The following is a 20,716-nucleotide window of genomic DNA, read 5'->3' on the forward strand; positions in this document are numbered from 1 at the left end:
TCTCACCCAAGGCCTGCTGTGACCACTACCTGGCTACTGCCTATGTTCACTTCAAGCCCCAGGGTTCCACAATCAGCAGATGGTGAAGCCAGCCAGGCTTATGTCCTTTCCTATAGTGCTGTGAATTTCCTCAGCCCCCAGCATGTCCAGAGATGCAGTCTGGGAGCCAGGGACTGAAGTCAAAAACCGTAGAAGTCTACCTGGTATTCTATTCTACTATGGCTGACCTGACCCTCAAACCATAAGACAAAGTCCTTCCCACTCTTCCCTCCCATTTCCACAGGCAGAGGAGCCAGTCCCCATGGCCACCATCAAAGACCTATGGAGGGTACTGCCAGGCTACTGCCAATGTTCACTTAAGGCCCAAGGGCTTAGTCAGCTTGTGTTGAATACTGTCAGTCTTGGGACTCACCCTTCAGGGAACTGGGCTACCCTCTGGCTCAAGGCAGGTCCAGAAATGCCATCCAAGAGCCAAGGCTGGAATCAGGGGCACCAAGGGCCCACGTGCTGTTCTACCCCACTGTGGCTGAGCTGGTACCTAAGCTGTAAGACAAAGTCCTTTTTACCGTTCCCTATGCTTTTCCCAAGCAGAAGTCTCTCACCATAGTCACCATGGCTGGGAATGTGCTGGGTTTCACCTGAAGCCAGCACATCTAGATGCTGCCACTCTACAGTCTCACCCAAGGCTCATAATGTACTACCTGGGTACTGCTGCTGGTCCTTCAGGGCCCAAGGGCTCTTTAGTCAGCAGGTGATGACCCTGCCAGGACTGGGTCCTTCCCTTCAAGACAGCAGGTTCCCTTCTGGTCCAGGGTATATCTAGATATGCTGTCTGGGAGCTAGGGCCTAGAATAGGGGCCTCATGACTCTGTCCACTGCCCTGTGGTACTGTGGTTGACCTGGTCTCCAATTTGCAAGACAAAGGCCTCTTTACTCTTCCATCTCCTCATGCAGAAGAAAGGAGTCACTTTTGTTACTGTAAGCTGTGCTGCCTGGGGTTGTGGGAGTGGTAGCATTAATATTACCTTCTCTGCTCTGGTTGGTGTTTCACTAGGTTGTGTGCACCTGCCCCCCCACCCCATGTCTACTGGCTCTGAGTTCAGTAAAGTATTATGGCTTGCCTAGGAATGGTAGTCTTTGTGGCCTAGACTGCCTTCAAGCTTATTTAGGACCCCAGAGCACTTTCGCCCAAGGTGGTAAGGCTTGAGAAAACTGAAGTTCTGACTGCTGGGATGGGCAATTCCCTTCTGGCTAGAGTTGGTCTAAATGCTCCCTCTATGGGTGGGTGTCAGTGGAGTTCAACTTGGTTTTGCTTTCTGCTATGACAGAACGGCACTGAGTTCAATGCAGGGTTCCACAATTGCTGTGCTCTCCCTCCCCAAAGCTTACAAGTTCTTTGCACCATGCATGGCCACCAGGAGATGGGGGAATGGTGGCATCAGTAATTCAAGATTGTCTTCAATGCTTCTTTCAGTGATATGATGTTAAAACCAGGTATTGTGATTGTTCACCTCATTTTTGTTTCTTATGAAGGTACTTTTATATGTGGATAGTTGTTAAATTTGGTGTTTCTGTGGGGGTGTGGGGGGTGATTAATAAAGACTTCTATTCAGCCATCTTGTTCCACCTGTGTTTTTGTGTTTTATTGTTGTTTTTTATAGAGATGGGGTCTCGCTGTTTCCCAGGCTGCTCTCAAACTTCTGGGCTTGAACAATCCTCCTGTCTCGGCCTCCCAACCTGCTGGGATTACAGGTGTGGGCCATCACACCCATTTGAAGACATCCTGTTTTGAAGACAAGCCTAGGCTAAATGACCTAGCCTACTGTCTAATGATATATGTTGCTAATGTTGTCAAAAGCATATTTGCCCATGTTACCTTCCTGAATTCTTGACCATGATTGTCTTCCTCATTAAGAAACTAGGAAATGGAACTTTGATCAACTGCTGAAAACTACTTACTCAATAGTAGAAAGAGAAGTATAATGAATACTAGTTTTTGAGCTGAACGAACCTTCCTAATTTTCTAAAATCCCTTTTGCTAGATCCAAAGGATTTTGAAAAGGATCTGGGATGTTTCCCATAATAAAGAAGAAAAGGCAGTTTATAATTCAAATATTAATGATAAGATTATACAAAGAAAAGGTATTTTTTGAGTTTTCAGAGTCTAAACAATACAGTAAAAATAAATTGAAAAGTTATGAGATCAAGTGTAGGCATTACAGGAACTGTTCAGCTATGCAAAGAAGCTGTTTGAGAGAGGAAATTAATCTGTCTATATCTAGGAAGAATGAAGTCAGCTTATATCAGATAGCAGAAATAATTTATTTATTAGTCTTCAACTTAAACATCTCTTATCAAAGCTGATTGTTATATATTGTAGTGCTTTTCAAATTTCACTTCTTAGTAGAACACCCTCTATTTTTACAACTGAAATTGTATAAAATAGATAAACATGAAGTTGTTCTTTTTAAAGCAAGAACTTCAAAATGAGGAGGCTAGAATAATATCCACTTGATATCCCCTATTCCCACTGCACCAGACCTTACGACTCCTCTAAGAAAAGAGTTTGAAAATCTTCAGTTTAAATTAGGTGTTTTATTAGTCTAAGTAAGGTTTTATTAAAGTGGTCATGAATAAAACTGATTATAAGAAAATAAAAATATGTCTTAATTTCTAAACTGGGTCCTTGATCCATTCTTGTACACTAATCAAAGCATAATATCTTTTTAAATACTTTGTGACTATTCTTTCTAACAGAGGTATAAGCTAGACTCTCTTGTAACTTGTCTGTTCTTTTCTGCCTCAGATCTTAATCTCTGGGATCCTAAGACTGCTTGAGACTTTCAAACAGCTAAATTCTGAACTGGAAATGCCATTTCTTCTGTGAAAGGAAGGGAAGTATGTCTATTTGTAAAGAAACAAAGAAAAAAAAAGTATTTAACTTACCCAGAGTACAAGGACATTCATGAGATGGTCTATCTGTGTTCGTTTAAAAGTGGACTTTCCACTGTTCTGCATTAATTTGGTGTCTGGCCCTAAATAAAACAGGAAGATATCAGATATTAGAATCACTGAACATACTCAGAGGCTTGGAATTGGTTGAACTGTATCTTTATGATAATCTAACCTAACCACTTTCCAATGCTCATAAAGTCCTAGAGAAGGGCTCACAGTTTTCAATAACTCAAAAAACGGAAAATTTTTTCTAAGGATAGTTCCAACGACTTCTTTAAAGTACACTCATGCAGATCCCTCTCTTTGTAGCTCCTCAGACAGTCTCAACTTTCATGGATGAGTTAAATTAGAAGAGGAGTCGCAAGCTTCTCTCTTATCACCATCTGGTTTATTTAGCTTAGGGAAAGAATTTTCTGATAAAGAGAGCCCCATCATCTTTTGAGGAAGCCCACTGCTGGCTCAGGCTATATTGAAAGTTTCTAACTGGGAATGGAAGAAACAAAAAGGCAATGGCAGTGATTTCTTCTGAGGTGGAAGCAGGGGAGCTGAGACTCCTCTGGAGCTGAGAGACAGAGATTCCATGTTTCTTCACGACAGGGCAGATGGTACGCAGAAGTAAGGAGCTTTTAATGGCCAATGGGACTAGAGCTGGAAATTACTAACTTGAGCTATGGCTCCAGAGAAAATGTAAGAGGTTTAGAAGAAACTGTAAGCAGCAATTTTTCTGGCCTTTCACCATCTGACCATTATTCCAACATGTGTTCTGATAAAGGACAGGTAAAGGAATTTCATCAATGTTTACACATGGGGAGCTGGGACATCTCTGATATGTGGACAAACGGTGGGAGTGCAGAGCATAAGCTATGCCATTCTTTCCTCTTAAACATTCCTCAAAGGGCTTCAAGACATGAGAAGTTTGGCTTACAGCCTGGAAGCTACAGGTACCATATCTTCTAAGGGTCCTTAGACTGACTTGCCCCAGGCTTCAGGAAGAAGGTAGAAATCATCATAGAACTTGGACATCATGTAGCAGGAACAGCAACTCAATTCCATACAAATACCTCAAAATGCTGGCATTAGTCTCTGCTCAGAGCTTCCCAAAGATACTACAATGTAACCAACCTTGGGAAAACTTAACTACATTTGTGCTGGTTGGCAGCCTCACTGTTATTCCTTTCAGGAAAGAAAAACATTTTGCTGAAAAATGAACTTTTTATGAGTGGCAATTGTGTGTGAGTAGTTGCTGAAGTATATACAGTAAAGAAAATAAGTCTAATTTAAGTCTTTTGAGTTTGGGAATTAGGTAGCCTCGTCATTGCCACTCTAAATCAAGAACCAATGAAAGAAGTTCCACCAGGGCCTCCCTAGACTCTTTTTTTTTTTTTTTTTTTGAGACGGAGTCTCGCTCTGCCGCGCAGGCTGGAGTGCAGTGGCCGGATCTCAGCTCACTGCAAGCTCCGCCTCCCGGGTTCACGCCATTCTCCTGCCTCAGCCTAGACTCTTAAGCTTCTCCCTAGGGATTTGGTCTCATTAGTTTTCACAGAAGCAAGGAGTGTAGAAGACTCATGTCTAGGAGTAGATGCTCTAGAAGGGGAGCTCTGGGAATCTGAGTTGAATAATATTCACTGTGGTAAATCTTTCTTGATATTTCCTACTATGGTTGTTGTCACTGAGGGACTGGGGTAGCACAGAGGCTTCCTCCATTTTCCTGAACCACATCATAACCCAAGAAAATCTCTTACTAAATATAATGAATTGTGGTTCTAAATGACATCTCAAGAGGGGCCACTATTAATGATCCATATGTGACTTTTCTCTGGCATGAACTTTTTACATTATATTTTTCTCTGTAATAAGCATTGTATCCATCCTCTCTTCATGGGAATAGTTCACATGTATACTCTCCCCCTTCACATGGTAATTCTATTGTACTTCCTCTGTATGTATACCCTCTCCTGTGTCCAGATCTGGTCAAAGAGACTCATGAATGCCCTGTGGTTTTGGAACGCAATGCTTTCCTCTAACAAAGGTAGAACCGATACGTTGGAATTTCATTGCTTGGAAACAGAAGTCACTTTTTTTCCCCTCAGAAACAAGGTTTTTTCCCCACAAATCTCCCGTCCATCCATCCATCCATCCATCCATCCATCCATCCACCCACCCACCTATCTATCTCAAAGCCATAGTGTTCTGATATATATCCAAGTGTCATATCCATATCCTGAAAACTAAGTGCCATAGCTCAGCCATGAATGGAATTTAGTCTGGGGGCCAAGGGAAACGTACCAGTGTAGATCACCAAGCCATAGCACCAATCTGTATTCCTGATGATGCAGCCTCGGAGTAGCAGCTTGTCATGGTCCAGGAAGTAGTTTTTCCCTTTATAGGTCAGTATTCCTGAGAATCTGTCCAGTTTGTTATTGGGAGCCTCACATCTCACTTCTCCTGCAGACAAATGAAGGTATAAGAGTTCTGCATCTGTAATCTCAGGCTTTTCCTAAGGATGGAAGGAGACTTAATAGAAAGGAGGAAATAAAATCCTTCTTTCAAAATACATACACATCTTTTTCCTAGCCTGTCTCAGTTACTGCGCATTTCTCACCAGCTCCTTCAAGAAAGGCAGACAAAGGTTTTCTCAGCACTAAAGAAGAATAACTCTGTATGTGACATGGATCATCCAGACAGAGAGAAAACCCCACATGATGGTGACATCAGTACTGCCAGATCATATGAGCTCTGAATCTGAAGAAACTCAAAAATGACTTAAAGCAAACCTAGTATTTTTTTCAAAATGGAAACAATTTGACCTTTTCCTGATTAGTAAAGTAAATATGCCCTTTGTAAGTGTTTAAGTAATACTAAAATGGTAAAGAAGGAAGTAAAATTCATTCAGTGTCTTGAGAAAAGTGCTATTTACCTTTTGAAGTACATCCTTCTATGTTTTTTCTATATAAGTACTCATAAACATACCCATGTTTCCAAAAACAGGTTTATGTTATATACAGCATGCAGTCTTTTATAAATTGTATTTTTCTTTTAATTACATGTTATATTTTTTATTTTTCAATAAATATCAACTTGCATATTGTTGTAATAAGTTGTATAGAAATCACTATGGATGTAGCATACTTTATTTAACCAGTCCTCTACTGATGAAAATTTAGGAAAACCCATTTCCTAACTCACCATTAAAGGCAGACAGAAGCTCCAGGTGATCTTCCATGTCACTGGTAACTGAGATGGCCTGCTTCACTTTCAGGTTGGTTTCACTAGAGTAAAAGACAAGTGACCAGAGTACAGGACACAAACAGGACTGTTGCACAGGTGCAGTATCTCCTACTTTTTCATGGGGTTTTAGAAAATAGATGTTACCAGTAAAGCCTGGGCTTTGAGTCTGAGCTGTAAAAGTCACTCCCACTGCTCCTCTCTCAGTATTGAGGTGAGATGGCTCTTCAAGGAAGCTGAGTGTTAGCCATTCACTCCCGTCTCTTTCCTCTGACTCCCTGCAACACACTGCCACTACTTAACTCATGAGATCTAGCTGGTCAGGTGCTCTAGAGGCTGAAGAAACATTGTAAATAACCTGGAGATAGTATCTGCTCCCTGCAAGAATAAGGAGTATGCCTGTAATCCCAGCACTTTGGGAGGCCAGGACGGGCGGATCACGAAGTCAGGAGATCAAGACCATCCTGGCTAACACGATGAAACCCCATCTCTACTAAAAATACAAAAAATTAGCTGGGTGTGGTGGCGGGCGCCTGTAGTCCCAGCTACTTGGGAGGCTGAGGCAGGAGAATGGCGTGAACCCAGGAGGTGGAGCTGGCAGTGAGCCAAGATCGCGCCACTGTACTCCAGCCTGGGCAACAGAGTGAGACTCCATCTCAAAAAAAACAAAAACAAAAACAAAATAAACAAACAACAAGGAGTTTGGCCAGGCATGGTCGCTCATGCCTGTGATCCTAGCACTTTGGCAGGCAGAAGTGGGAGGATCACTTGAGCTCAGGAGTTCAATGCCAGCCTGGACAACACAGTGAGACCCTATCTCTATTTTTTAAATTAAATTAAAATTTTTAAAAAAGAATAAGGAGCAGATCCTGGTAAAAACTTGCACATACCTCCAAGGAAACATACTCCACACCTCATAAATATTTATGGGGCCCATGACAGGCTCTTAAGTAACTGCTTGCTGGAATGCATAGACAAAAAGAAAAATGGAATCCATGTTTCAAAAAATCATGTGCATCAAGAAGTACAGTTGTAGGAATGAAGATCAATACAAAACTCCCAGGACAAGCTTTCTGCAGATGGCTCTATCCTCTTAAGACCTTAGCTTTTGGATGTTAATAAATTTCTACCTTAAATCCTTTATAGAACATGGCATTTTATCAGTGAATAGATACTTTTATATTCAAAATTTTTCCCTTGGAAACTTTGAAACTGTACTCTGAAATGTTACAGTTCTGTTATCCTCTTTCCCGCTACTCAGCATTATAGAATATGGCCAGAGTGTCTCTAATTTAGAGATGGAGAATGTGGGGTTTATTTGCCCTATTCTGTGCCCAGTGAATGCTCAATTGTTCCTGTCAAGAGCTCAGTCTTAGACTTGAGGGTCCCAAGGATGTGGTGTCCATCTTCTCTTATCTGGATATTTCTAGGCTCTCTGGCTCATATATTCAATATTCTATCTGAGAATAAAATTAATTCCCTGCCTAATGCTACCCCTCAGTGAGAGACCACTCTAAGCTGGCTAAATCATCTTAATGGAGCGTCAGCAGGGAACACTTACCCATCCAGGTCTGCTGTCTCTATGTATGTCAGACTATATGGCTCACTGCTAGAGAGTAATAGTATATCTGCCTGTGGTCAGAAAAGTCAAAGAAAGTCAGGAAAGCAGGAAGGTGGGCTCTTAACATTATAGTGTGACAAAAGCAGTCACCTTAGGAACAGATGTTCACCCTAAGCATTTTACAGACACTGATTTACTTTCTTTGTCTAGGATCTATCACTGCTATCATACACCCTCTCCCAAAGCTACTCACACTTTCCCTGTAACTAAAGTGAGAAATAGGCAAGGACAAGCTTCTTACTGCAAGAGCTATTGATTTCTGATGCAAAATGAGGCAACGAAGGTCATCAAAAGGAGTGGTAGCAGAAGTGCTCCAAGAGTCCCTGGTTACCCACTCAATCCAAAAAAGAACAAGTCACAGCCAAAAGAGGTACTCACCGTGACAGGTTGATTATTTTCTAGTTTTATTATATCTCCCACTTGAACATTCATCCATTTGTCCTCCTTCATCCTATAAGAAAATAACCTTTGAATATCTGCTCTGAGAATTTCCCCAAAGCTCTGCTTTGACAATCAAGATGATTTCCCCAACCTCCAAAAAAGGCTGAAAGGAATAAAGACAAGGCTCGAACTGGTCTGTGATGCATCCTTGCTGCAATCAAGAGTGGGACCCATTTCTCTTGACTTCAGGCTATAAGGGTTCTAAAGCCCTACAAACGTTATCTGTAGACATACATGCACATACATTTATTTTATTTTTATTTTTATTTTTATTTTTTTTAGCCAGGTGTGGTGGCTCATTCCTGTAATCCTAGCACTTTGGGAGGCTGAGTTGAGAGGACTGCTTGAGGCCAGCAGTTCAAGACCACTTGAGCAATACAGCAAGGCCCTTCCTCAAAAATATTAAAAAAAAAAAAAAAAGGTTTTTAAAGTAAAATAATTCCAAGGTAAAGTGTGTAAAAGGAAAATATTAAAGTCTTCTCTGTTACCAGTCTTTAGTTTTGCTCCCCAAGGATAGCCACGGTTAATAATATTTTTATATTTATTTCTAGAAAATATCAATCCATGTAATCACATATAACACACATGTAAATCACATTTAAAAGCCACACACCAGATACATAATTTTCTGCACTTTGCATTTTTCATTTAACAGTCCATCTTGGAGAGCATTTATAGAAGATGTAGCTCATTCTTTTTGATGACTTAAATGTGTTCTATCATAAGGTCACATCAATTTTATCTACTTTTGTTTTGTTTTGTTTTGTTTTGAGACAGAGTCTCACTCTGTCTCCCAGGCTGGAGTACAGTGGCATGATCTCGGCTCGCTGCACCCTCCGCCTCCCAGGTTCAAGCGATTCTTCTGCCTCAGCCTCCCGAATAACTGGGACTACAGGCTTGGGTCACTACGCCCGGCTAGTTTTTGTATTTTTAGTAGAGACGAGGTTTCACCATACTGGCCAGGCTGGTCTCAAACTCCTGACCTCATGATCCGCCTGCCTCGGCCTCCCAAAGTGCTGGGATTACAGGTGTGAGCCACTGCGCCTGGCCTTTATCTACTTATGTTAAAATTAGATTATCTTTGATCCTCACATCCCTACTTTCCATAAAAGGCAGCCTGGCAGTATGAGCAGATTCTACAATAATAGTGGTTTGCTGCCCTCCTCTTTTTTTTTTTTCCAACCTCAATTTCCCCAAATAAACAGGGTCCATAAATCCTTCCTCCCTGAGAAAAGACTAAGAAGAATGTACATATTGCCACAAGCATTTTGGAAACATGAGCTATATCCTTGCAACAGTTATATTATACCAAGCACCCAAAGAGCGGGAAAAAGAGTCTACAGGACACTGTCTGTTTTGTCTCTGAATGCAGGATTGTTATCTTCAGGGCATGACATACATCACCACTTTGCCAGCTACGCATAGGCATGGGTATTCCTAGAACACCTTTCCTAAGAAGACAGCTGCTTTGAGGAGGGCCAACTTTTCCAAAAAAAGTCCTTTTATATAAATCCACTGTTTCTTTTAAATACTTTTCTGACAGTACTGTAGAGCAGTAGCTACAAGCCTTGGAGACAGACGTCTGGGTGTTTGTTTTATTTTGTCTTGACTTGACATTCACTGTTACTCTGGCATTCTATCTTCCATGGTTGTCACCAGTAAAACATAAAGAGGAACAAGTGCTGTCACATTCTGGCTTCTCCTGGAGATATAAAAATTTATAATTTCTTACATAAGGAGCTGCCAAACTATTACCAGTTTGTTCCTGGACATTATAACAATCATGTGTCCCAGATCTGGGAGAGGTGAAGACACTCCTTACTGATTTAAAATACTCAATCTTGTAATCCAAAACAGTAAGCATGTTCTGAAGCTGTTCTTGCCCTGGGTTGGGGAAGGATTGCCAGTTTTAATAATCTAATAATTTGAATTTCAGTTTCTCCCACCAGAGGGACAAGAGATAAAGCCTTATGATTTTGAGAGTCAGTGAGTTAAAACTAAGTATTTCTCATAAAGTCAGGACCCTTCAAGGACAACACTATTAGTGAAAGAGCGATCTAAAAAAAAATTGGCTCACTGGCAAGAAAGTTTGTCTATCTTAGTCTGGAGGGTTGCGGGCGTTAGTGAGTGGAGGACTCTTCCCTGAAAATCTGTAACCTCATATTGGATGGGGCTCAAATTTATACTTCTTTCAAATTAGGTATCAGCAGGTAATACCCTTGAGTCAACTGGCAGAAACAAACACAAACCCTCATAAAGGGATACAACCTCACCTCCAGCCACATAGAATTCCCTTAAAGAAGGTTCTACTAACGATGTGTTTGTAAACAAAATTATTGAGAAATGAAAAATGACAAAAATTACAACTTATAAAACAGACAAACGTTTAAAATAGCAGCTCTGTTTAGACCCATGTGTTCTAGAAAAAGAAAGCTGTTTTCTGGAACGTAGACTATTTCAACAACCAACCTCACCTCTGCATATTAAACTAATCAGTTACTCGGTAGCTTACAGAGTCTAACCAGGGTCTTGTCTGTTAAATCCCACCTTAAAATCCCTCTATGAAAAATTCTTCAATAATCTTATAAAACCCAAGTGCTCAAGCTACTTGGGTGAGTTGATTTGACTAAATCCTTTTGGTCAGCAATTCTTAATATATTCAGTTTTGTCTTTTCTTTTCTTTTTATTTCTATTTCCCTTCTTTTCTTTTTAACTACAACTGACTTTTTTGGTGGTATCTTATGCGACATTTCAACAGGTCAAAACTCTTGAGGAAACAATCCATCATGAGTAAGAATCAGCAGACACAATACACAACAGGATTAGCTGCCCAAGCTCTTGAGATGATAGAATTATATGATAAATATTACAGCTATTGTGTGTTCGATAAGGCCACCATAATAAAGGCTGGACCTCAATCCTGAACTCCTTCAGGTTTGCACTTTCTTGCAATCACGCTTCTGCTCACACTGGTCCCTTTTCCTTTCACACAGTCTCTACTTGTCGAATTCTTCCCCTTCCCTTAAGGCCTAGTACAAACACCACACCGCTTCCAGAAAGTCTTCCTTGATTCCTTTAACCAGTTATAATTGCTTATTTTTTATTAATTTCTATAGTAACTTTTTGTACCTCTTAGGACAGTCTTCATATTTTGCCTTACATAGGAATATGCCTTCCTTTTTCCATTCCTGCAACACTTTAGATAGCTATGACCAAACACTACAGCAGTGGGGCCAACTTCAATACTCTGTTTGGATTGCTAACACAAAAGATGACCTGACCAAAGGCTATAGTAGAATGGACAAAAACCATGTCAGAATCCATTAATGTTCTAAAGACAGATGTTTCCATGCTATCACACTAATAATATCACTTGCATAGTAATACCATAAAATATTGATTACTTTAATATATATTATTTTATTTCTATTTTCACAAGCACCCTCTAAGGTAGAGAATATTATTTCTATTTTATAGAAAAGAAAAATGAGGCCCACACAGTTATCTGAGGTGACATGACAAATTCAGGGCATGCTAGATCTAGAAACAAATTATTTCTATGTCTGAGGTTCTTTTCAGTGTCCTGAACTAAGCCCAACCCTTTCTCAGGACTGATTCTACCTAAACTAGCTTCCCTAGAAGAACTTACTTGCCATTCACCAGTAGCAGAACAGGCAGGTTGTTGACTCGATCGTCACTTTGATGCCTTTTCTAAAATCACACAAGAAAATGTTCAGGAAATAGACCTATAACAAACTGCATATAGAAGATTAACATTTTGAAATATTACACAATGTAGTTCTCTTCTTTGTAATTCTCCTTTTCTCCTATCCCAAGCCCTTCTCTCCTTAAAACCAGGCCAAGAGGTTGATTATCTCTGGGAAGCTGGGAAGAGAGGGCAGGAAAAGAATCCAGGGAGAAGAAAGAGGCAAAATCTTGGTTTTAAATATCAAAAGCAAAAAACCTGGGGGAATGAGAATAACATATCAAAAGCTGCAGAGGACACAATTCAAATGATGCGCAGGGCTACAGAATCCCATGTGCCTGGGTAGGTGCGGGGAAAGCTGAGTATTCTCAAGCAGACTCCTACCTTACCTCCAACCATGGTTGACATACAAAGGCTTCTACAGTGGCTGAGGAAAGAGGCCAATATTTAAAGACCAAATAGAAGGGAAACAAATAGAGGCTATGTCCTGATGCCAGGATTCACATAAATCTCTTCCTTCCAGTTGAGATTACTCCCTGAGTAAAGGGTAGGACTGGGAGTGGGGCAGAGAGAATCCTGAATTTGTCAGAATTCAAAATTGTCCAGATATTTATCATAAAGAGACTGAATTCTAAACCAGAAGTAATTGGGTTACAGTGAATTGGCAAATTAATTTTTGGTTCTCATTGGAGAGAGTTAAGATGGGGTATGCATTTGGTTATAAGCTAAACTGAGTTCAGTTATAGAGAAATAAAGTTATATTTTTATACATCAAAGTTGTGACTGAAAGGTAAACCACAACATGCTAATCCTGGGTTTATAGAGATAAAGTGCTGAGGAAACAAGGTGTTCTCAAACTAGGCTAAAAATCTATTCTGGCAAAATCAGAAAGACCCTCTTAGGGAAACTGCAAGCAGGTCTATAGGACTGGCTTTCCAAATCCCACTAGTAGGCATGGTACTGGGTCCTTACTCTCACCCCTCTATGCTAGGCCTGCTGTAAGAGGCAAAGAGGAAGCCATGCAGCACTCACTGTCAGCTAGTTTCTCTTTCAAGGCCAGGACAGAGGGTTCCTAGCTGTGCACACTTAACAGAATTGAAAGTTGGAAAGGAAAATAGAGTTGCAGAGGAGACAGGAAATGTGGAGACATAACAAGAAAGAGAAAGAATAGGAGAGATGAAGCAGGGGCAGATGGATGAAGGGACAGGGAATATAGAGTAGGAGGAGGAGCAGAGGAAAAACGATGAGAACAAAGCTAGAAAAAACTAAGAGAGGAGTAAAGAAAGAGTGGGTTATTAAAGATGGAAGGAGGCTTGGGAGAGGGGCTAAAAGTGGTGGTAGTAGGAAGACAGAGAAAGACCTTGTTTTGCCCTTTTCTGGCCATACATAGACCACCAATCTTGGGCCTAAAGGTACTGCATATTACTCTGGGATGGATAAGGAAAGGAGAAAGGAAAATCTCTCTTTCCATTCAGGGTTTCTTGTTAGCACTAGGTAGTTCTGGGAAGCCCTTCATGCCCACAATCTGACTAGGTGCAGTGAGGAACTAGAGGCCGAGGAAGCCACTTCACCAGATCGTCGATGGCATCTTTCACAGCTGTTATGGACAGCACCACCATCAGGGGTGTCATAGTTGTATACCATGTCAAGGAGGAGATCTGGGGAATCAACTAAGAGAGGGAAAGGGAGAGAATCTTGGGTCAGAAAACTCAAAGGATAATATATTCCCCCCCGCCACCACATCCCTCACCCTCAACATCATTTTCACCTCCATTTGTTCATACAAATTCCAACTATCCTAGTTGCTTTCCACTGTTGTATCTTTCATATAACCCCCCAAATATAAGCAAACATTTCCCAAGGGAGGAGAAAAGAATAAAAGGCTCTAAGTTGCTACCTATCTATACTGAACCCCACAACCTTTGTGTTGATGGCAAAGAGTCATTTCTCCTTTGACAGTGAAAAGTAATGGGTGTGGAGAGTGGGTAAGAGTAGATACAGAAAAACTACATGCTCTCCCACACCCTTCAGTACAAGGAGGAGTGAGATGATCTGTCCCTCTCTCCCAATTTGGGCCTACCCTGCCCTGCTTCCTGTTCTTATGCTGGCACTCATATTCTAAACCATCCTAAACCTTCTTTAGCACTCCCACATGTTGATTTTATGTCAGGGAGGCTGGGACAAGAAGGAGGAATAGAGTTGGAGTTGTGGTTGGGGTGAAGAATCTGTAGCCCCCTATGGTCATGCTGAACTGTGGCAATGCAGCCATGATGAGGAGCTCCCCTTCCTTAGAATGTGGTGACCTTGTCCCTTTCCTTGTATAGAGGCTTGCTATACACTAGCTGATCCTGACCACAGCTATTCTAAGGGACTGGTCTGAGACTCCAGTCATCCATGTTCCTGCTGTCTAAAGACAGAAGACATTTCCCAGTTTAGGGAGGAAAAAAACTGATTATACAGCCTGACCCCAGAGAGATTCGTAAAATACTCTGTGAAAAAGGCCCCCAAAAGGAATACCTGTAAAAATAGCAAAATGAGGAAATATGCATTTGCAAGTCTCTGGAACTGTTCAAATAGGTTCAGAGGCAGGAAATTAAAGACACTATATTTTGAGGTCTTGATGGTATTGTTCTGTGAGTAAACAAACAAACAAGATATACACAATTAGACAAAAGACAGCTCAAAACTGGGTTAATAAGCAGCTGCCACTACCTCCCAGTCTACCCTTCCCCTACAAAAAAGACCAAAACCACTGAGTGAAATGAGAAAAAGCCACCAAAGCACCCCAACTCCAACCACCAGCATGGGGAGGGAGAGAGAGAAGGAATCTCTAATTTCCCCCTTTTTCTTGAGGCCTAGAGAGGCCTAGAGGGTAGAAAGAAGGCAAGGCTGCTCTATATGATACTTGGGGGAATGTATCTCTGCCCTGATAGAGTTCTTGTTTATTCATATTATTGATAGTAATAATGATAATCAAATCAACAGCAATAAAAACTTACATTTATTGAGTACTTACTACGTGAAAGGCACTTTCTAGCATTTTATATGTAGCAACTCATTTACTCCTTACAACTACCCTATGAGGGGGGTACTTTTGAGGATGAGGAAATTGAGGTACTGCATCCAGAGCTCTCTAACAAAGCTTTCCTTAGCCAGGCAAACTCAGTCTGGTGTGCCTTTCTGTGCTTTCTGCAATGTTGAAGGATGTCAGATGCTAAAAGCAAAATACTGTCTTTCAACCCTAGCCCACTGAAGGTTTCGATAGGGGTCACTATCAGCATTGGAGAATCATTTGGCCCTTAATTGTCCTAAGAGGATTTAAAGAGTTTTGGCTTATATCTAAGCTATTATTTTGCTGAGTGAAAATGGGAACTTGTCTATTTCCTCGATTCTGATCTCAAGATGTTCACAGGACCATCTTACTTTCTACCTTGGAGTCTTAAATCATTTGTCCTAAGATGTCAGAGCTCAAATCTAAGAGCTCTAAAAGCAGGAGAATAAGACCAAATAATTCTCTAAGTTCAAGGCTTATCTCCTACCTCTTCCATTTAAAAGGACAGAACAAAAGAATAAAAATAACTAATGGATACTAGGCTTAATACCTGACTGATAAAATAATCTGTACAAAAAATCCCCATGACACAGGCTTACCTATGTAACAATCCTGCACATCCTGCACATGTGCCCCTGAACTTACAGTTTTTTTTTTTAAAAAGAAGAACCTACCTGCTGGCCTAGAGTACAGATACCGCTCAAGCATGAAGAATTCTTTTTTTTTTCTTTTTTTTTGAGACGGAGTCTCGCTCTGTCGCCCAGGCTGGAGTGTAGTGGCCGGATCTCACCTCGCCCAGCTAGTTTTTTTATTTTTTATTTTTTTAGTAGAGACGGGGTTTCACCGTGTTAGCCAGGATGGTCTCAATCTCCTGACCTCGTGATCCACCCGTCTCGGCCTCCCAAAGTGCTGGGATTACAGGCTTGAGCCACCGCGCCCGGCCAAGCATGAAGAATTCTTGCTAGGCCTTGCCTTAGGAGGGCATCAAAGTCTTTCTCTCAGAGAATTAAAACCATTCAGTGCTAAGACTAAAACCTGAATCTTGTGTTCCTACCCAGAAAGTTAGATAGGCTATCCAGGCAAGCATTGCCCAAGGTCTATTTCCTCAGGGAGGAGAAGCGGTCAAATAACTTAGCACTTAGGAGTTTAAAGATCCAAGCCAAAACCAAGATTTCCTTGGTGTTCTCTCCATGATTTTCTAAATAATAATCAATCAGACACTATAGCATTTCTCAAGTCTTGCTCTGTTCACAGTCCTATGCTGGACTATACTAGTGGAGGCTGAAAAATAATTAGACAGGGTCTCTTCTGGAGAAGCTCATGGTCTGTCTCCAACAAAGTTCTAGTGAAATGATCTCTAAGGGCTCTTCTTGTCATGAGAGTATATAATTCTAACATGGAAATAGCTTTCTTTGATCATAAGATACTTTGAATTTCTCAGTGTCTAAGTCCAGATGGCTGTGATACTTGGACCCAAAGATCTTCTGAGAGGTGGCCTTACTGATGTAGCTAGCCTTCACTGTTGATTTTCCATTTGATTTTATAGTCATTTAATATATTTCAGGTTTCTACTCACGTAGGTAGCATTCTGCCTCAAGATAGAAGTACAGGTATTTGTTTACTAACTTGGCAACTAGAGTGTTTCATTTTGCTCTTAAATGTAAAACCAGAAGCAATATCCTAGTAACATCTCCTTAACTATGAAGTTCCTCAGAGTTTAGTCCTTTTGGCAGAGGTGATAAAATTTAAACATGATAGAGGTGGTTAATTTTGGTTTGGTTATTTTTTTCTTTGGGCAGTGATATGGGACTGAAGGTTAACTGGGAAAATAGAAGAGAATAAAAGGCCAAGGATATAATGAGAATCAGTAGTTAGGAGTTGGGAAGATGACAAGGAGTCACAGTGGAAGAAGGCAGAGAAATAGGAAAATGAGCAATGCTCAGGGCCAGGGAAATGACATGGTGTTAAATATATCAGAATCAGTCAAATCTGTTCATTCACTCATTAAATATTCAATATATATTTATTGAATGTTGGCTGTGTGCATAACATTGTGATAGAAACTGTATCACAGATATACTCTGTATGCAGAGATAAATGAGATACCCTTTTTCCGAGGGCTAATTATTGGAGAAACAGAACTAACATTTTCAGAACCATACTTAACTCCTATGACCACCATGCAAGGTGAACATTATTATGCCCATTTTACAGATGAAAGAACTGAAGATCAGAGAAGTTAACAAACTTATCTAAGATATTAAGGTTGGCCGGGCATGGTGGCTCACGCCTGTAATCCCAGCACTTTGGGAGGCCGAGACGGGCGGATCACAAGGTCAGGAGATCGAGACCATCCTGGCTAACACGGTGAAACCCCGTCTCTACTAAAAGTACAAAAAACTAGCCGGGCGAGGTGGTGGGCGTCTGTAGTCCCAGCTACTCGGGAGGCTGAGGCAGGAGAATGGCGTAAACAGGAGGCGGAGCTTGTAGTGAGCCGAGTTCGCGCCACTGCACTCCAGCCTGGGTGACAGAGCAAAGACTCCGTTTCAAAAAAAAAAAAAAAAGATATTAAGGTTAGTAAAGGCTGAGCTATATTCAAGCTCAGATCTGTCTGATGCCCAAACCTAGATTTACTGTCCCCACTGCTTGTTATGTAGGTCTAGAAGATACAGAAGAGAAAAACCTGCTCTCATGGTCATATCTTGGATACTATTATTATCCAGAACCATTTGATACGGTTTGGCTCTGTGTCCCCCACCCAAATCTCATGTTTAATTGTAATTCCCAGTGTTGGGGAGGGACCTGGTGGGGGGTGATTGAATCATGGAGGTGGATTTCCCCCATGATATTCTTGTGTTCTCACAAGATCTGATGATTTAAAAGTGTAGGATCCCCTTCACTCTCTCTCTGTCTTTCCTACCACCACGTGAAGAAGGTGCTTGCTTCCCCTTTGTCTTCTGCCATGATTGAAAGTTTCCTGAGGCCTCCCAGTCATGCTTCCAGTTATGCCTGAGGAACTGTGAGTCAATTAAACCTCTTTTCTTCATACATTACCCAGTCTCAGGTAGTTATTTATAGCAGTGTGAGATTGGACTAATATACCACTCTTACTCAGAAATCATAAACTAATATCCCACAGAGACCACAAACATATATTTTTATATAATTATAGCTATGTATATGTATACATAGCTACACATGCATGTAATTATATTATGTATAAAACCATTGCTTGTGATCATAGAAGACTGAAAACAACCCAAATGTCCATTTAAAAGGAACTGATTAAATAAAATATGTTAAATCTGCAGAGCAAATACTATATATTATAGCTGAAGAAGGAAAAAAAAGAAAAAAACTATTATAAAATTATGATGATGAAAACATCTCCAGGATACAGTGTTAAGGTTCAGAATAGTGTAAAAATAGGAAAATAAGACTATATATTTGTATTTGCTTTATTTGCACAAAGAGACACTAATCTGATTAATACACACAAGAAAACTAACAGTGTTTCCCTCAGGGGAGCAGATATGGACAAGGATGGGGTATTGGAGCACGCCTTTTCAATATATATCTTTTCATGAATTACTTAGTCATAGATACATAAATAAGTGAAAAATGAACAATCCAATAGAAAGTGAGCAAAGATCATTAATAGGTATTTTCCAGAAAAAGAAATACAAAAGGCTAATTAACATGAATGTCATTTTCATCTAAGAGCTGGCAAAGATGAAAAAGATTGATAATAGCGAGTTTGATAGGAATGTGGAGAAACGGGCAGTCTCTACTTTAAGTAGAAACATAAATGGATATAATTCTTTTTGGGGGCAATCTGGCCTCTGATAATTTTAAATTTTTAGTGTGTTTTTCTTTTGGCACAGCCAATTTACTTTTAGGAAACTTTCACAAGATACAGTCACACAAATGTGCCAAAATATATGTATAATGGTGTTCATTCAGCACCATTTAGCATAGCAAAACACTGGAGACATTTAAATGTTCATCAATAGAAGACTGACTAAATAAATCAAGGTTTATCAATATAATGAAAAACAATGTCGCTATTAAATAAATAAGGGATATCTATATGTATTGTCATAGATAAATGTCTAAGTGAAAAAATAAAATTGTAGTACTATGCTTTCATTTGCGCAAGAAAAAGCTACAGTATTTATTTTCTGGGAGTTACATATAAACCTGAAATCTGAGACATTCTCTCCCTAGCTTATGTCACTGGATTAATTTTGGCTTCTGAGCCTTCATTGCACCACTCATTGTTTAGGAGCTTGAAAGAAAGTGTAATAGAATCTGTGTTATATAGGATCTACATCTACAAAGAATTTCATGCTCCCCCAACAAAGAAGAATATTATAGAATACTGACCCCCTTCTGAAACAGCCAGAGGGAAGACACTCACCGGATATACAAAAATACTGTTGAATTCTTTGTTGTTGGCTTGCAGATATCTCTCATGTTCTGAAAAAAGATGGGATAAACGATGAGATGGATGCCCTTGTGTATATCGGACTGGGATGTTGGCTGCTAGTGAAGACTTCACTAGATCCCCACACTTTCTTGCTGAAGATATCTATTTAAGGATGGGAGTTTGTTTCTTTAATAAAAATAATCAAGAAATGTAATAAAAATAAAAATATTCAAGTATTGAAGCTTTCTGGAGGCAACAGGACAAGTAACTCCTGAGGAGTTCTCCACCATCAATGCTTCTAGTACTTCCTAGATTATGTCTCCACAGACAACAAGATGGTCTGCACCAATTTTAGTGCCAAACACAGAAACCCAGTCTTCCCTCATAAGTCAATTTTAGCACTTTGTCTTAATATATCTGAGGCTGTTTTCCAAGTCAGCTTGTCCTAAACTTGCTTAACTAAATTTAAATTAATAAATCATGACTGAGCATCTATTGCACAGAGGCCAGTGTACTGGATGCCATGGAGGGATAAAACGATGAGTAAGACAGTCTCTGACTTCAAGGACTTTAGTATAGTAGAAGCCTGATAACTACTTGACAAAATCATCACATCAAAACATAGAGGTGTTTGTTACAAACTATTACAAATAGTGAGCCTGTTACCATGCTATGAACAAACAAATATATATATGTGTGTGTGTATATATATATTTCTTATATGTGTGTGTGTATATATATATAATCAATAGATCTTTCTCCCCTGAATGAAATATTCCTATAGTCTCTTTGGTTCTTCCTTGGTTCAGCAAGCATTTGCTGAGTTCTTGGCAGGTTCAGGCCCTGTGCTAGGTCCTAGGGTTATGAGATGAGGAAAACGTCATCCCCGACCATCTTGGTACTCCTATTCCTAGTAGGAAAGACAAATACAAAATAAAATTTCAATCTAATGCAAGGGCAGAGATACAGATTGGAGGTGCACAGAAGAGGGGATGGAAGTCAGGGAAAGGAGGACATAGAGGTATTCCTGGAGGAGAAGATGCTTTAGTTATTTGGATGATATGGATTAAGTGCTTCCCAGTTCTCTTAAGCCTATGTATTATACCAAGCAATCTAGAATTTAGCCTGAAGGCTGACAGTGCTCCTAAGCTTTCTACCCTATTTTTTGTTGAGATGGAGTTTCGCTCTTTTTGCCCAGGCTGGAGTGCAATGGCGTGATCTCGGCTCACTGCAACCTCCGCCTCCCAGGTTCAAACAATTCTCCTGCCTCAGCCTCCCGAGTAGCTG

General features: G+C 40.4%; 1 protein-coding gene, 1 long non-coding RNA gene and 1 other non-coding gene across 7 annotated transcripts in view; 1 reads left to right on the forward strand and 2 right to left on the reverse strand.

The window, feature by feature from the left end:
• The window catches only part of LOC102120280 (ciliary microtubule inner protein 2B), a 188,949-nt gene extending 186,271 nt beyond the window's left edge, over positions 1–2,678 (forward strand). For all 5 annotated transcript variants that reach the window (XR_010581522.1, XR_010581521.1, XR_010581524.1 and 2 more), the window contains one exon: positions 1,662–2,678. This is a non-coding gene — a transcript (ciliary microtubule inner protein 2B). The remainder of the gene's footprint in view (positions 1–1,661) is intronic.
• Positions 1–12,028, reverse strand: part of LOC101866259 (phospholipid-transporting ATPase FetA) — a 40,447-nt gene extending 28,419 nt beyond the window's left edge. Inside the window, exons 1-6 of the mRNA XM_065530386.2 lie at positions 11,892–12,028; positions 8,180–8,252; positions 7,742–7,812; positions 6,142–6,224; positions 5,242–5,400; positions 2,947–3,035 (exon numbers count right to left, since the gene is read on the reverse strand). Coding sequence (XP_065386458.1) covers positions 2,947–3,035; positions 5,242–5,400; positions 6,142–6,224; positions 7,742–7,812; positions 8,180–8,251 — 474 coding nt within the window. The 5' untranslated portion in view covers position 8,252; positions 11,892–12,028. The remainder of the gene's footprint in view (positions 1–2,946; positions 3,036–5,241; positions 5,401–6,141; positions 6,225–7,741; positions 7,813–8,179; positions 8,253–11,891) is intronic.
• Positions 12,029–13,519: 1,491 nt separating this feature from the next.
• On the reverse strand, positions 13,520–19,528 carry LOC135967413 (uncharacterized). Its single transcript, XR_010581529.2, has 3 exons — positions 19,421–19,528; positions 14,466–14,579; positions 13,520–13,618 (listed from the first exon to the last, which is right to left on the reverse strand). It is a non-coding gene; the product is annotated as an uncharacterized lncRNA (long non-coding RNA).
• Positions 19,529–20,716: the final 1,188 nt, after the last annotated feature.

This window comes from Macaca fascicularis, chromosome 15 (assembly GCF_037993035.2).
Source record: "Macaca fascicularis isolate 582-1 chromosome 15, T2T-MFA8v1.1".
In the NCBI taxonomy this organism is placed as follows: Eukaryota; Metazoa; Chordata; class Mammalia; order Primates; family Cercopithecidae; genus Macaca; species Macaca fascicularis.